We start from the raw sequence: 18,781 nt of genomic DNA on the forward strand, positions 1-18,781 counted from the left end.
TTCACAAAATATTTATCAACTAGTTTTACATTATAAATTGCTATATTGTTGAGTCCTTTCGTAATGTCATGGTTAAAAATCCATTAGCAGGTTGGTTTCAATTTTTTGTAAATCCTTAAAAATCTAATCAGGAGGTGAAAATTCATCTTTTACAGATCTGGAATTTATGTTTGTAGACGATAATTATAATGCATGAACAACATAGCGCGTGGCACGTGCATTGACAGTTATTCTTTGACTTATACATTTTAAATGTCCCCTTGGCAAAAAGTAGAATCACAAAAATACTGAACTCCGAGAAATCAAAACAGAAAGTCCCTAATCAAATGGCAAAATCAAATGTTTAAACATATCAAACGAATGGACAACAACTGTCATATTACTGACTTGGTGCAGACATTGTCAAATATAGAAAATGGTGGATTGAACCTGGTTTTAAAGCGCGAAACCTCTCACTTGTATGACAATCACATCAAATTCCATTAAATGTACAACGATGCGTGAACAAACAGACATAACATGTAAAATTGTCAAAATAGGGATACAGCAGTTATCACTGTGTCACAATCTCAATTAGAACAAAAACAAAAAAATATTTAACAAAGAAGCACAAAGGGCGTCTATCAATAAAACAACTACATTCATTAGTTTAACTAATATTAATCCCTCTTCACTTTTCGGGTGCGAGTGCTGCCTTGTAGCGGCATTAGCCTCCTCTTTTTCGAAATCTACAAGGGTGTCTTTTACGACAAGAGATATTGCTCTCTCTTCACAAGGGTCAGCCATTTATCGTTCCCTTCTTACTGACTATCATCGTTTCCTAAAAACCATACTCCCACATGATGCCAAGGGAGAGCTGAAAATTCAGTCTCTGAAAGTTTCATCTCGGAACGGGAATCGAACCAGGATCCACATGCATTGCTTACTTAAATATGTATTTTAAATCAACTCATAAAGGATAGGTGTGAATTAGATGAATTTGAAAAATTCACAAGGAGAATAAATAATTTGACCAAGATGATATCCCACATCGTAATACATTGTAATACATTGTGACTTTGAGATAAATAACAGTAATTAATGCGCTGTTTCTTTGTTTTTGTGTGGTTCTTTGCTGTGAATATATTGAATTTGAGAGTCATGGATGGATGCTAGATATTAATTTTTTCTACTGATGACTTGTAGATATTTCTTCTATTTCTATTGTAATGCGTGGTTGTTGTTTAGTACAAACATCCTGTACACTGCCGTTTTATTTCGTTCGAACATAAAACTATGTTTATAAAGGTAAGTATGATATACCAATTTTAGTGAAAGCTAAATGTTCTTCTAAAAGTTATCTTGACCAACAAGCCCTTAATAAAACAACCATTGTCCAAGACTTCTGGAATTAGCTTAATTAGTACCTTCTTTTTAATACAATTACATAATATCAATACTAAATTCGATACTTTCCTTTATAGGTATTTTATTCATATTTAAGAAATAATTGATGCAAGCTATAAAATAACACGAATATAATGCCTATCCATGTTAAAACTACAATAAAGTATAGCTTACATCATTATTTCGATTCTGATTAAGACAATTAAGATAATTTATATGTCCCATGTGTATAAGTGTAGAGGGTTTGTATAGGCTCTAACATGACCCTCCTTTATGTTTATAAACAAGTAAACGACTGGCAATGCATTTTTTTTTAGAGGGGAGGAGTTTTGAACAGCCAGCATGAACGGTAGTCGTATCTAGGTCAAATACGTCAATTTCGAATTGCAACACATTACAGTCATGATAAATTAATTAGTAACAACATGTGCATCATTTAAGAGTTTGGAAGTGTTTTAAGTTAATGAAATATATTAAATGCATTTATATTTGATAAAATTCATTATTCTGCAGTAGTCAATATACGCATGTGGAAACATATTTTATTGGATTTAGAGAATGGATTTATTCATGGAGCGAAAGAAGCACGTCATATTAGAATTTCGGTTTATTATGAGTAAAAATATATTTTTCTTTCATTCTGGTCTATATATCCTACATAAATTTATATCTCACACTCTCTTTCTCTTAATGATATGTTGATGTATAATATTATTCGAATATATAGTTGATTAGTTAATCTCATTTTGGACTTAAACGATGATTCTAACACTATCAGAAAGATACAGTGGCAACTAAATGGTGATGTACCTTTGCAATTTGTATATGAGTCACTTTTGTTACTTCATGATATTTGTCTTTCGTGTTCTGAGAAGGTCTTCTTCTATAATCTGCGAAAACATGTCGTAGGGTCTTTCTTGTACGGTTTTCTTAAAATGTTTTAGAACCGGATTGATAAGGGTATCCTTAAATATTCAACAAATGATGAGTTTCGTATCAAATGATTATATATATCCGCAAATGCTACTCATGAGATATCCGGGAAAAAAAGTTGAGATTCAGCATATGTAACCAACGAGACTGGAATGTTTAGTCATGAAACTGAATCGCATCGTCTCTTCTGTTTCGCGAGGATTTCTTGCAGTTTGAAGTCTTGTGCTGTCGGAACAAAGTTTGTAGGTATAGATTTTCTTCTAAGAGATGGCAGTGTCGCTCTAAATCCCCCTCGCTTAAAGTTGTTGTTGGTATTGCACACTTTTTTCTGAAAGATAAAGTCATTTGCGCATGCTCAATTTAATGCTTTTGAATATAAACTATGACGAATAAACCAATATGTTTTCGTTAATTCTCATCTTTTGATAGGTGCGTTAAACAGGTATATTTGCTTTCATTTAGTTAATAAGGTCACTTTTTGTTTAATGGTTAGTATAAAAATAAAACGTGTGGTATTATTTCCATAACAAAACTCTCACCCATCGAATAAATGACTTAGAAGTTAAAAGAACTATGAAAAATGACATTTGAGCGCAAACATTTCTACCCTCAAATCAAATTAGACAAGTTATATGGACTGTGCTTTCAGAACATATACCTGTATTTTGGCGATATTTTCGCACAGCTCCCGGCAACATTTGAATACCTCATCAACATTTATATTCTCAATAGCAAAGTGATCAGCAACCTTCTGAGATTTTACCTGTTGAGTTTCCAACTTTTCACTAATATTTTCGATTTGACACTTCCCTTTCTAGAAAAAGAGTAAAAAATAAATACAACTATAGTAATGACATTAAATAAATCAAAGTGGCGTTTTCGTATTCTCCAAATGAATCTCGATGATATGAAACAATTATTATTTACATATGAAATACTAGTTAAATTAATAGAAAAAACAAATGAATCATTCAAAACATACAAGGAGTCGGTTTTTGATGATTTCTTATACTAATTTTATGTACCAAACAACATAGAACGTTGACGTCAATAATGATTATTATGTAGACACAACGAGCAAATCAAAAGCCTACACGTGTATCTTTGATAGGATAGTAACACACTATTACAAATTTGCATCATTTTACAATAATAATCAGAGAATTCATATGAATCACAATAGATTTCGCACAGCTTCTTTGGTGGGAATGAAATGAAAGGGAAGCATGATATAAATATTATTTAAGCAGTAGTTTGTAGCAAAATACAAATGTAGAGGTAAGCATACTGATTTAAGCATAAAAAGTGCCAAAATAATATAACAATATTTTTGCAAATACAAAGAGGTGATTAACCTGTACACAGCCGACTACAGCTCCGGGATTAATGTAAAAATAAATAAATATACGAATAAATAAATTCAGAAATACAAAGTGTCAATATTATCTTAATTACCGATTGGACGTGACAAGATTAGAGGTGGTCTTATACTTTGTCATTCTGTATCTCAGTGGAACAAAGTTGAAACAACATAAAACATATTCGTATATCTATTGTTGTTTGAACAACTAAGATATTAACCCTTTTTATTGTACCTGAATGAACTTAAAACACTGGTCTTTAATCTGACATGTCTCTGCATCAATTTGTTTTTGTAATTCTGTGACTTTCATTTTTATTGCGTTGAATTCATCTGTAGCTGGTTGGAGAAGACAACTATGAAAGTACAAACAATCAAATATAAGTAAAAACATTTTAAAAGAATGAGAGGATGTCTTAATGAAATAATAAACAACTAACCTTCACTGTATGAGTAATCGTTCTTTTGCATTATCAACGGTATTTGGTACACGTTTTACATTTTGCAAATTATGTCCACAAATGAAGTTTTTGCGAGTTCTCTTTCTTAAGACCGTAAAAGGTGGGGTATTTGCAGGAAAGAATGCGAAATAATGTCAATTTCACGATGAACAAACAATTAAATATGTATAGCACGTTGATTGTTTTACCGATTTCACGAAACACGGTGAAATAAGAACTTTTTTCACGGCTGCACGTGAAATAAAAATGACAAAGCACGTTGCACGAAAGTAACTCTTTACCACTCTTAACAGTGCGTGTTTCAAGTCAATAATTTTGCAATCCATACTTCTACTTATAACATTATACATTTATAATAATTGTATACAGTTTCAAAGAATAAGTTTAAATAAATGAAAATGAAATCATCAAATTACCTTTTAGTTTGTAGGAGAGTATCATGAAAATCACAGACAAATTTTAAGCATGATGAGTCTGACTTCCGTATTTCATTAACCAAGAACTCAAGCAAGGTAACTGAATCATCTATAGACTTTGTTTCTGATAATTTCTGCAATGAACATAAATCAAATCCAACTGCTTTACCAGCAACTTTTCCCTGTTATTAAATTAAAATTAAATTAAAAAATTAAAGCATTGTAAAATTAAGGAATTTGATGAAACTGTCGTACAATGAGAGAGATTTAGCGCTATAAAACCAGGTTTAAGGTAGATTCATGGTATACCGCCATCTTGGATTGAACAATCACAGTAAAAAATCGGTCTAGTTATTTGCCTAAATCTGCAAATTTGGAGACAGATTTGCAATTTGATGGTTAGACTGTTTAATAATATAAAGAAAACTTGGCAATTTATTGTATAATTCAAAATAATTAAACAAATATCATTTTATTTTGCTTTTTGAATCCTTTTTTTCAAATGAGCCATTTAAGGGAAGATAACTCTTTTAGTAAAAAAATTATACTGGACAGATAGGGAATTTTTTTCTTTTTACTTGTAGCAAGAAAACAAGTTCGGTGACACCATTTTTTCTTTTTATTTTCTTAAAACATATTACAAAACCTATCTTTTCACAATTTATTTCAAAATTCTATCTCATAGATTATTTTTTATGCACACAATTGTGTTTTTCCATTAACAATCTAACCAAATTTAGGCAATTTTCAACGACTCATAGCTTGAAAAATAGCACGGTGACCCCTACTTTTTATTATATTTTTGAAAAGAGCATATTAAAATCTTCATTCTGGCTAAGTATAAGAAAATTCTGTCTCAAAAAAGATTTACTTATGATCTACCTTAATCCACCATTATCTACATTTGAAAATGCCTGTACCAAGTCAGGAATATAACAGTTGTTGTCCATTCGCTTTTGATGTGTCTTGTCATTTGATTTTACCATGTGATTAGAGACTTTCCGATTTCATTTTTCTCTGAGTTCAGTATTTTTGTGATTTTACTTTTTATTATGCATAATAAAATAACATTCTTGCATGATAAAAATGAAATAAGCTTATTGAATGAATCGAATACAGACAAATGAAAGAATTAAAAGCTGCATCAAATTTTTTCTCGTGTAAGAGCATGTATAATTCTTATGAAAATGATAGCTTATTCCTATTTTTATCAGTTTTTAATTTTTAACGTTTTTATGTTTTGAATTGGTCTGAAGGTCAAACTGTATCTGTGTTTTTGTGATCAATCTTTGTTTTTATGTGTGGTTTGAGGACACGAGTTATTGAATAATGGATGGAACAATACAGTGCTACATCACAGAAATTCAAAATGAAACAGTGCTTAGTAGGAATCAATAAGAAACTTGACCTGATGTTAAATACCTTGTTCATAAACAGTCCTACATGCAGTACATATCGAAGGAATTTTTCAAAGGATTCATTTGTCATCAGCATATCGCAAGCACTAGAAATAGTTTGTACATATCCTGGGATATAGTCAAAACTGTCTATTTCGCCCATTGTTATCATTGCATTGATCCACAGTTCATAGTTTGGTAAACTTATCAGTTGAGAAACAAAGTAGTCAGTTTTACTCAGGTTCTCTAATTCTTCTGGTAAAACATCCCGAAGTGATTCCGCCTATAAATATCAATTATGAATATAATAAAAATGAAAATGAAAAAAATAGATAAAAAAGCAACTATAAATATCTTTATAGTCTCTAGAACATTATTGTTATTTATACTGACAAAAGTCTAACTGAACTCATGTGGTCCAGAAAGATAAACAGTTTGTGAATCCACTAGTTATACCCGTTGTGCAAGTGTTTCATGGAAAACTTAGATGGTTGGTTATAAACGAGAAAGATTGACTGTTTATACAACACATAAGGCACAGTTTTACGTAACGGACAACAAAGAAGTCATGATTGTATTGATGAATAACTTTATTTTTACTATTGTGATTTTTATATCTTTACGTGTAGCATCCATGAAAAAGACACCTAGTTTTAACTAGTTGATATTTACACATCTCGCAGGTACTATTTGAATGTTGTTGCATGTATGTGGAATTAACATAAGGGAAAAAAGTTTGTTTTATCGTAAAATGTTGATTTAAAGTTGCATGTCTAGAAAAAAATGTTAAATAGGTGCATGTGTCCGAAGCGTTTTTCTGGATTTTATTTCATCGGGAAAGCTCAAAACCAAATATACGAAAGACAAGAATTTATAAGTACCCATATTAGACTGTGTCTACTATATACCTCAAATTAGAACATATAGAAATATGCTATCAAAATACACGCAGTCAAATGCAATTGAATTATTCAATTGAAATACATAATCATGATCTAATTGATTATGAAGTAACCGTATAATGCAAGCTTCTTTCGTTTTTTTTCTATTTTATTGTACGAAAATTTGCATATCGATAAAAAAAAGATAATTTTAAGCAACTTTTTTGTTATGGACAACGATATTTTGATTATGTTATATTTATGTTGTTTTATAAATGTCGTGTTATTTGCTCAGACATATTTATTATGTTTTTATTTACATATATTATGCCTGTTAATTGGATAAGAGATTTTTTTTCAAAATTCGAAATTTTGAACACATAATGTATAGAACGAATGCTTATCACTAACTATTGATGCAGCTGAAACGGACTATGTAGGATATCATACGTAGATTGATTAAGTGGCGTTGGTACTAATGCTTGTGAGTAGAGAATATTATTTTTCATGGATATTAAAATCAAAGTCAAAGTCTGCATGTAAATATGGTGTTGGGTTGAACAACTAAGTTCGTACTAAACCTTTACCTACGAAATTCTCTAGAAAATGTATACGCAACATATGATAACTAATAATGTTTCAGTATAAGTAGTGTAAATAAAATAAAAATGAGACATGACTGTCAATGAGACAAAAATGAGGCGAAAGATACAAAAGGGTCATTTTATAATGAACAGTTCACAAAACAAATCTTGAAATCAAAAGACTGAGCATTACGAATCAATCAAAAATTATGGCATTGAAAGACCTTCGAAAATGAGCAATTCATATACCGCATAGAAAGCGTTAAAATGCCTATTAAAAGTACAATTCAAACGAGAAAATAATGGCTTGAATTTTGTACAAACAATAAACAGAAAACGTATGTGATAAACAGTAAAAGACCATCATTGGATTACAGTCTTCTGTCTTGGTACAGGCAAAAAATGACAGGGTTAAATTTGTTTTCCTAGCACCAAACCCTCCTTCTTACCTTGAATAAGAGTGACTGATTTTCTTTTATTTTCGTTTTTCCTTTTCCTTTTGTTTTATTTGATTTTGTCAATATTATATACATTTCGTTTTCTTTAAACGGTTTTTAGAAAATCAAATACCTCTTTTGTACTTGGTAAATTCTCTTTCAATCGTCGAAAAGCTGATAGTCCTAATTCAGTAGACAATCCCTGTCGAATTATTTCAATCAATTCGTCTGGAGACTTTTTTTTCAAAAACATATCTATCATCATTGCTTTTTGCTGATCAAGTATATTCTAATAATAGATTAAAAAGAAAGAGATTAAAATCATTGCATATTACTCTGAGATTTCTTACGTCGAAAACTTTTTTCTTAGGTAAAAAAAAAGAACAAAATAAATGGGGTTGTGTCAATTGAACACATATAAATCCCCTTCTTGTATATCATGTAATCTGCAAAGGGACATAACTGAAGAAGAGTCAAGGTGACGCTATCCTAATTTGTACATGGTCTGAGTTTTGAGATAATAAGCATTGTGTACAAGTTTAACAACTTTTGGTTGGGGCACATTAAGGTTACAGAACAGAAACCAACTTTGTGACTTACGGACTTACGGACGTACGGACTTACAGACGTAAAGACGGACAAGGGTAAATGTATGCCCCCTCCGCTTCGGTTAAGGTAACTTAAGTTACAGAATTGGAACGAAATACTTAGCATTTGTTCTCATTTTTAAAAGCAGCGTAAGTCCAGAACGGTTGAAGTGACAACCCCAAACTTGATCTTTAATTTGTGGTTATAGGCATTATGTATAAGTGTATTAATATTCGGTTAAGGTAAACTTAAGTAAGAGATTGGAAACAAAAAAATCAGATTTTTGTTAATTTTTTATGAAGCAGAACTCTTGAACGGTTAAAGTGAAGCCACCAAAATTGTGGTAATAGTATTTGTGTATTATAAGTGTCATATCATTTGGTTGAGCTAAACTAAAGCTGGAGAACAGGAACTTACATTGGAACGTATAGACGAACGGACGTACGGATTTGCAGACCTATGAATAGACAAAGATAACACTTAATAGCCCCATTGCTAGATGAAAATTGTGGTCGTTTACTTTTCTGTAGATAGATATTTAGATGTAGTATCAAAACAGAGCAAAAAAAAATTATTTTTATATCTAATAGGATAATTTAGTTTGATTTATTCTTTCAACTTGTTTACAGCATCAATTGCTTAACGCATATAAATATTTAAAACCTGACGTAATATATTTCATGAATTGGTCTACCTACTAGAAGTAAGTGTTACCTTTTTAACTGCTGATGCTCTTTTAGTTGTATTTTCTTTGCAAGAGAACAGCTTCTCTATTTTCGTGTAATTTACTGGAACGCTATCTGTCATTTTCCTTATCTTGGTCCAAACACACTGATCTAAAATTGAAATTTGCATCTTTTATACAGTATACTTGACCAATACTTAAGCATATGTTGATTTGTAATAAACAATTAATTTCCTAAAGGGGGACTAGCTACGAGATCCGTTTTTTGTTCAATCATTTCTGAAAGTGAAATAGTGAAATAATATTCGCTATTAGCAGCCAGTATGTTTCAATTTTATCAAAATAAGATAAGAAACATTCATTTGCAAGTGAATAATTCGACCTCATTGAATTCATATTTATGTGAACTTCAATTAAACAACTAGCTAGAGCTAGATTATGCATGATTGATATGTGTTAGGCTATTAAAAGAAAAGAATGACAACATTGAAAGTAAAACAAGGTAAATCATTTGATTGGCTGAGTCGAGCCTTTCGGAAATTAATTTATTTTTGTAACATAGACAAATCAATTTGCACGAGGTCGTTCTATTTATTTATATTTATGTTTGTGTTTATATCTTGTTTTATGACTGTCGGTTGTTTTAGGGTTATCTCAATAGTTAATTGATGGCGCCAAATAAAAATACACACGAAGCGAAGATATATATTATCAAGCCCATGCCCTATAAATTGTTTATTTTTTTACTTTTCATAATTTTGATAAATTTTTAAATTGTTATTAATCTAATATGAGAACTTGAGTCAAATTGGTTAACATGAATTTGACAGCTAGTACCCCTTTAAGGACGGAAATGATGAAATGATACAGCTTATAACACAAAACGTTCTGAAGATCAAATTGAATTATAAAATTAATATATACCTGGGTTTATCACATATATTCCAGAGACCTGCTTGAAAGGAACAAAATTACAATGACTTCAATTGAATTTGATGTGACTGTCATTTAAGTGAGAGGTTTAGCGCTATAAAACCAAGTTAAATCAACCATCTTCTACATTTGAAAATGCCTGTATCAAGTCAGGAATATGACAGTTACTCTCCCTTCGTTTGATGTCTTTTAATCATTTGATTTTGCCATTTCTTTAGGGATTTTCCGTTTTGAATTTTCCTCGTAGTTTAGTATTTTTGTGATTCTATTTTTTTCGGAATTTCCTTTCAATTTCGATACTTTTGGTTAAAACGTTCAATACTTTCAAATAAATTATTTAATATGAAGAGACATTAATACAATACTAAGTAAATAGATAACTCGAATATCCTTGATGCATACCTTTGCTTGTAGCGATTCTTGTCCACGATAACGTTTTCATCTTCTGCTTAGGATCTGGTACATTTATAGGTAACGATGGTATGGGTAAAACATTTGAGGTCGGTGGCAGTGGCGGTGGTGGAGGCGGTGGAGGCGGAGGAAGACTCATGCACGTGTCTATTGGAGGTACTGCATTCACCTCTTCTGGTATCGAATCAAATGATGTTGATTCTGTATTTGTGTCTAATGAGGTGGTCTCTGACGTTAATTCTGTTAAAGAAGAATCAAATAATAATCAATATTGATTTGCAAGTATAAAAAAATGGCATGTAATCAAGATGAAAATTAATGAAAAAACAAAAACAAAAATAGTATATGCAAAGGAATACAACAATAAAGATTAACTTTGGCAGGTTTCAAGTTATTTTCCTTTTTTTTTACAATCTATACATTGTGTATGGTATTTGCAGGCGTGATATCATCATTAAAAAAAATCTTCACCTTATTCCAAACAGAATAAACATTCTTACATTGGATTGCTGCGTTTAATATACATGTACATATATACTATGAAATGTAATTGCAGTTATGTGTATAGAAAATAATTAAAGATACATTATTTTTTTTTTTTAATATGAAACATATTTTATTAACAATCACCTGTTACATCAACCCTCAGTTGCCCAGGGGGGCAACTAAGGAGGCCCCAATTTTTACAGTGTCATTTGTCGGGGAAAAAGCAAATGAGAAAAAAAAACTCCAACTATGAATTATTAACATCAACCTTTTTAAAAATTATCTATCCTCGTACAATTGTACATGTACCTGCAATCATTATCGTTCTATATATCATTACCTCTCACCATGTATAATTTTTTGAATAAAGTATGTTTTTTATCTTTATTTATTTCTCACAAAGGCTACCTGTATTTGTTAAGCAGTTTCAATTTTATCGTACATCAAGTCTTTTGTTATGTTAATTTCAATTACATTTAATTTCTGGTCGAGTGATCATTTACCACGTGCGATTTGTTAAAGGGATGTGTAGTTCATTCATAAAAGAAAATGGATTAATGATTTTGATTTCCAAAAAGGATTTATTTCAAAGATATGATGAGTAAATATTTGTTTATAAAATGAACCTGTTGATACAACATGTCTTGTTACAATTAGATGATATACATGAATTACATACAATATAAAAATTACATGTAGGGAGTTGAGAGCAGTGTACATATTATTATTCAATCAGTAACAAAGAGGTCATTGCATTGACCTGACCACGCAAAATATATATTTATATACAAAAAGTGTCACACATAGTAGAAAAGGCTTCGTTTTTCGTATTTGGTTTACGATATTTGAGCAGAAATTGCATTTCATGTTTTATCATATTTAAAATCACCGATTTACTTATCGCTTTCTTTTGATATTTTGCGATATTTCTAGTTTTCCAGATAACCCATTTCGTGATTAGAAGCACCGTATCTAAAATTTGGGCATAAGATGCATCTGCATTAATGACCCCAAAAATTATAATTGTTTCCGATTTTTGTAATTTTTCAATATTTAATTTTGAACAAAATTCCCATATTTTCGCAAAAATTTCCCGCCAAACGTCTTCCACCAGTTTACAATAAATAAAAAGATGAAAAAGTGATTCGTTTTCATTGCAAAGATACATTTATTTAAAAGTTTATATTTAAGGATATTGACGTTTTTTCGCAGTGTGTGTTCTCTTAGTATACATCAATATGCATGGTAGTCTTCTGATTTTACACTTATAGATTGCATCTTTTTCCCTTTCGTGACGTGATTGACTGAATTTGAATCGCAGAAACTCTTAATTTAATGTCACACCCACTGTGTTTTGATTTGAAGATATGCCTTTCCTAAAGGGATTTTTTTGTATTTGTGTATTCAATTAATTAACAGGTTTTGGACATATGGAGCTACTGTGATCTATAATTTACCGCTTTCACTGATTCTGGATGTTTCATCCTCTGTTTCTATTAGGCCTAGGGAACCTTCGTCCACTTCCTCACTGCTATTTTCTGTGATAACGCTCATTTCATATGGCATCCTTCTGTGTCAATGAAGAAAATCAAAACTTTAAATCAAGCGAGAGAGATAAAAGTCGCGAGGGCAAAACATTCTGAGATATATTTGTTTTCTCAACTGTTTATCTTGGACTTACATATGAAAAATTATAATACAAATGTTTGCAAGTAATATTGGGAATTAAAGTTAGACAAGTAATTGAACTTACCAAAACTAAGATATTTGAAATGAAATATGTTTTTTTTTAATATTCCGAAAGTAACATTTCTTAGACTTATTTCGTATGGAGGTGTCCGTAAATATATATCTTAAGATAAAAACGTGACTTTTGTCAATCTGACCTGCTGGTCTATTTGATTTTAAGATAAGCAATATCAACACTAGAATTTCCTCTAGAAGATATAAATAAATAAAAACACAAATAGAACCTCATAAAACAAGTCAAAATTTATATCTTAAAAGTGATGACAAAAATTGATGTGCTTCTAAATGTTGTCTTAAAATTCTTTTCAAAATATTTTAAAAAATAGGATACTAAATTCTCTGATTTTTTTTGTATCTAAACCATACATTAGGAACTTGATAATGACACAATTAAGAACTCCATTCTACTTTGAAAAGGGTTCGAACTACAATAAAAAATGCACCAAAATCCTCGTTTAGTTAACTTATGTTACATTTTCTGAGAAAGACAATTTCTTTAACACTATTAAGTACTTTTGATATACTGTTGCATTACAGATGCATTTCATATAATAGATGCATGTTTAAATTCGTCAAATAAGTCAAGCTGCATTGATTTTGAAATTTGTTGGTGTAATCACAGCATATCATATTTGGTATTTTGTTGCAAAAACACTCATTTTTCTGCAGTTGCATTATGAATATCCAAACAATATAACAAATACTGTTTGTTGTCATCAACTAGAAGTAGATTAATTGTTAATGATCATTCTGATTCAAACAAAACAATTTCTGAAATTGACATTGTCAAGATGCTTGATTTCTTGATTGACAACATATTTGTTACGTTCGGAGGACGTGTTTTTCAACAGACTATCGGCATATCAATGGGAACGAATTGTTCCCCTATTCTTTTCGACTTGTTCTTTGTTATTACGAGGCTGACTTCATACAGGAACTTCTTAGGGAGAAAGATAAGAAGTTAGCAATATCCTTTAACTCTACTATCCGCTATATAGATGATGTTCTTTCACTAAATAATTCAAAATTTGGTGACTATGTCGAGCGCAGCTATCACATTGAACTAGAGATAAAGGATACAACAGACACAGTTAAGCCGGCCTCATATCTTGACTCACATCTAGAAATTGACAATGATTGTCGATTGAAAACAAAACTTTACGACAAAAGAGATGATTTCAGTTTTCCAATTGTGAACTTCCCATTTCTAAGTAGCAACATTCCAGCAGCACCTGCATACGGTGTATATATCTCCCAATTGATACGATATTCCCGTGCTTGCATTTCCTATCATGATTTTCTTGATACAGGGTTGTTGCTCACAAGGAAGCTATAAATCAAGAGTTCCAAATGGTGAAGTTGAAATCATCTCACAATGATATCGGATATGTTCCTTACGTCGTAACTACAATCCCCTTTCCTTTCATAAATGTGATCTACCGAATAAGACTATTTACCGGATTTGTTATCTCATAAGCAACAAGACGGGTGCCACATGTGGAGCAGGATTTGCTTACCCTTCCGAATTACTTGAGATCACCCCTAGTTTTTAGTGGGGTTCGTGTTATTTATTCTTTAGTTATGTTGTGTCATGTGTACTATTGTTTGTCTGTTTGTCCTTTTCAATTTTAGCCATGGCGTTGTTAGTTTTTTTTTCCATTTATGAGTTTGAATGTCCCTCTGGTATCTTTGGTCCCTCTTTTAATTGATCTGTCATTTGATCTTAATATAAGCTTAAACATATGAACATAAATTATGCAGTCATGATCAGTCTTTCAGTCAGTTTTCATTAGCTAGCTGCGACCAATTCAGACGTTTGCCGTTACATCGATACTGTTCGTCAGCTTTTCTGACATTTCAGTAGGTTGAAGATGTGAATGAACATAACCTGAACATTTCTTAAGAGAATTGTCTGACTATTACTGAATGTTACGCATATATAAGTCTGAATCTGAATCTGAATTCTGACTTCATACTTTATTGCTCAGGATTTTCGGAGTTGTTCAAATCAAAATCAAAATGTCAATTTTAATTTGGTTTACAAGGAAATCCAAATGTAGTTTATCAGCGAATACCCTTTACCTTGTCCCTTCGATAAACCTTATACAATGATTGTAAAAGGTTATCGAAGCATGTTTAATGTATCTAGGTAAAATTATGAAATCTGAACTGAAACGTAAAACAAATAGACGAACGATGTGTAAACACGTTAACGAAGCCATTAAATTGCACAATATGGATAGTATAACCTTCAGAAAACAACATCTACGTGAAAATCATGTAAAACAAAATGCTCATATCTGTTAATTTACAGCTTGTAAAGTTCCGTTATACGTTTTAAATCTAAGGTTGTAACTCTCTCTGGCAGTGTTTTTTCTATATGGTCCTATTTTTTCTGTCGAGGCCCACCATTGTTTACAGTACAAACAGGTTAATATTTTGGCCTCCCAAAGGATTCTGTTTCAAGCGTATCTGATTAAATTGGTGCGCAAAAACATTTTAGCTTTGACCAAGAACCACAAATTTTGCTAACCCACATATTTCATCCTTTCTAGAAATATATATAACAAAGTAAAATCGTACGCTCTAGGAAATTCAAAACACAAAGTCCTTATTGAAGTGGCAAAACACATCAAACAAATGTAAAACAAATGTTATATTCCTGTCGTGGTGCAGGCATTTCCTCTTTTCGAAAATAGTGGATGAACCCTGTATTTATAGCTAGTTGACCTCTTTCGTGCTTTTTTACCAGTTATTGTGGCAAAGTAGAGGGTAGGTAGGAACCCCCAAGAAACGGCAATAGAAAGGTGTCTTTAACTTCACTATAAGAAGGTGTAAATCTAATGTGTATGTATTGCTAAATGTATGATGCTACAAAGTATAATAAGAAATAAAAAAAAATGTATATCTGCTTCATATTTTAAAGGTATTAGCTTAAAAACAGAAAATATTTCGTTTTTCTAGACGTTTTCACAGTTTTTTTCTTAAGATGTTATATGTAGCACAATCCCTCGCCCATTGCTTATATGTTGAAAAGTAAAGAATATGATTAATGAAGAAAGCTGAAATATGTGCGGGTTTAGAGTGGCGCCATTGTAAAGTTTTAGGATAACTGTCATTTTTTCAAAATTCTGCGAAAAATTAGTATTTAATGAAGTTTATATAATTATGACATAAAAATACGTCACTAATGACGAAATTGGAGAAATCGTTTTTAGCTGCCAAACTATTGGACATTTAACATATGTTTTCATCAAATGTTCACACTACTTTTAAAAAAGATTGTAGGTTACTTTTGAACTTTAATATCATGTTCTTAATCTTTTTCCGAAAAAGACATACTAGTATTCGGGAAATTATCAGAATGAAGAAAAAGATGTATTGAATGAGTGAAACTGAGATTTAGGAAGGAACATTAGGCTTGCAATTGGAATACGAGAATACTATACTTTAGATATAGACAACAAAAGACACCGTAGAATCCATAAAAAAAGTTGTAGCAATGGTTACTAAATGTTCAAATAACGTGGTATTCGAACTAATCATAAACACTTCGGCGGACGTTTCTTTTTATGGACACGTCCCACACAATAAAACTAATGCACGTCAGAATGAGTCTTTTTGTCGGATGAAAGAAAATCAGGTAGCAATATTTCTATACTCTGGTTAAACTTTGAGAATGTCTCTCACAAAGGGTATTAAAATTCCAATTCTTTCTCCACAGTATTCCTTTATAAAAGGTTGGGTTTTTAGCATATATAGTAATAAGTAATGAATTATTTTATTCAAGTATCAGCTGTACTTTCTTTTACCTTTCTTCGTGTATCAAAATAATTATCGTTCGAAGGTAACGACCCAATCGGTGAATCAAATAAGTTTTCAGCAGTTGATTAATACACGACAGAAGCTTATCTAATTTCATTTTCCTCCTAGAACACAAATCAAAGTCGAGATCATGTATTTGAAAAAAATATGATCAGCGACTGATTGTTAAAAATCGTTTGTCAAGACTTTTAACTTCAAACTTTGCATTTCTTGGTTACAGGTTGACATTTTTCAGTTCCAACTTGACATATCTAAGATCCAAGTTGACGTTTCTGACTATCAAATTATTGTCAACTTGAAGGAGACAAATGTCACGTTTGAAAGGGGAGTTTGATTTTTGAAAAATGTCCAAACCGGTCCTTAATTTTTCATGACGCTACTTAGAATGACAAATCTCTGATTAAATCTGTAAATAATGGCAACAGTAGTATACCGCTATTCAAAATTCAGAAATTGATTGATAAAAAATAAATCTGGGTTTCAAAATAATATCGATGGAACCACATATTGTTATAAAAGAAAACAACGAAACAACATAACTTAAGTACGACAAAAAGAAACATCAACACACAAAGAAACGGAATTCTTGATGGCAACTGTGTACGGGACATTTTAGAGCTATCTAAAATGATAATAAGAAATTTCTTGTTGAAGCTGTAAAAGTCATTCAACTTATAACATGTATAATTTCAGAATTGTTATTTGTTAACTCATAACTTGTTATAAACTAAGTTAAAGCTATTTTTTTCTATTATTTATTGTCCAAACTGAGAAATCACTTATTTAAAATGTAAAATTCAATACAAAAAATCTGTTTTACCTGTATTATCTGTGTGTCTTAAGCTACAAATAATGTTTGTAAATAAACAAGATAATACCTAATACTTCGAATTACCTATAACATGTATAAATAAACCGCTGGTAATTCAGACTACCACATGTTCAATTCTATATTTATCTTTCTCCGTATTCTATTTTTACATGTCTCGTTACGGAAAGCTTTTAGGAAATATGCTTTCATTTTGCATAGTATAGTTATATTTCTCATTTAATTGTTTAACCTAAACAATAAATGATACATATACACTATTCATAATTTTCAGACAATTATTATATCTTAAAATCAAGATTTTTTTTATAATTTTAAAAAGAAAAGTGATCGGAAATACCACAGTTCTAATTAATCATATGGTGAATTGCATAGTAGATAAGTATGTATACGATAATAAATTGGGTCAAGTACATCTTTTTATGGTTGACAACAAAATACATAGACATTTTTTTTTGTGAATAAATAATAATTAACAATGATGCAATAAGAATGATACAAATATATTTATTAGGATTGAAAACTTACAAGGAATAATACACACATGTTCAAGAGTCAGCGACTCAAAAACATATATATACATATATATATATAACATGTATAAATAAAAATGAATTATTGTTTAACTAATAGTACAATGTAGTAATAACTACGTTTTGAAAAATACAATCTCGAGTCGTATACATAGCAGGCACAACCATATCTCCCCCTCTCTCTCTCTCTCTCTCTCTCTCTCTCTCTCTCTCTCTCTCTCTCTCTCTCTCTCTCTCTCTCTCTCTCTCTCTCTCTCTCTCTCATAAGAGAAAACGAACATATGAGAGAAAATAGAATGAAGGAAAGAGAGAAAAACCGTGAGGAATATATAATGAGATGTTAAACATGTTAAAACAGTTAGAAAAGAGAGAATAGAAATATAGAAAGATTGAGATAGAGAGAGCGAGAGTTATTAGAGAAAAAAAATATTATATAGAAATATGTTTCAAATGTACCAGGGTTATAACTTAGTACGCCAGACGCGCGTTTTGTCTACATAAGACTCATCAGTGACGCTCATTTAAAAAAAGTTATAAAGCCAAACAAATACAAAGTTGAATTGCATTGAGGATCCAAACTTCCAAAAGGTTGTGCCAAAATCGGCTAAGGTAATAAATGCCTTGAATAAGAAAATCGAGAGAGAGCGAAAATAATAGAGAGAAATAATGACTATATAGAAAGATTGAGAGAGAGAGATCTATTCAAAAATAAATTCTTCATGACCAATTCAAACCCAGAAGAAGATACACCTTGCAGTTGTGCACGACTAACACAATATTGTGCTCCCCTCCGTCGTCGCTGTATATTATAACAGTCCATTGGCGAGAACAGCACTGCCTACAAGTACTTTGGAAAGTTTTGCCCACTCACCTTCAGTTGTCAATCA

The 18,781-nt window shown here is 31.0% G+C and overlaps 1 protein-coding gene across 1 annotated transcript; it reads right to left on the bottom strand.

The window, feature by feature from the left end:
* Window positions 1–1,913: 1,913 nt before the first annotated feature.
* LOC139487004 (FH2 domain-containing protein 1-like) lies at window positions 1,914–17,478 on the bottom strand. The gene is made up of 10 exons (XM_071272027.1): window positions 17,353–17,478; window positions 12,416–12,528; window positions 10,464–10,712; window positions 9,158–9,279; window positions 7,989–8,144; window positions 5,979–6,236; window positions 4,557–4,738; window positions 3,915–4,035; window positions 2,978–3,133; window positions 1,914–2,647 (listed from the first exon to the last, which is right to left on the bottom strand). Exons 2-10 carry the CDS (start codon window positions 12,522–12,524, stop codon window positions 2,480–2,482), a joined length of 1,521 nt encoding a protein of 506 aa, XP_071128128.1. The 5' UTR covers window positions 12,525–12,528; window positions 17,353–17,478; the 3' UTR covers window positions 1,914–2,479.
* Window positions 17,479–18,781: the final 1,303 nt, after the last annotated feature.

Source organism: Mytilus edulis, chromosome 8 (assembly GCF_963676685.1).
Source record: "Mytilus edulis chromosome 8, xbMytEdul2.2, whole genome shotgun sequence".
NCBI classification, from domain to species: domain Eukaryota; kingdom Metazoa; phylum Mollusca; class Bivalvia; order Mytilida; family Mytilidae; genus Mytilus; species Mytilus edulis.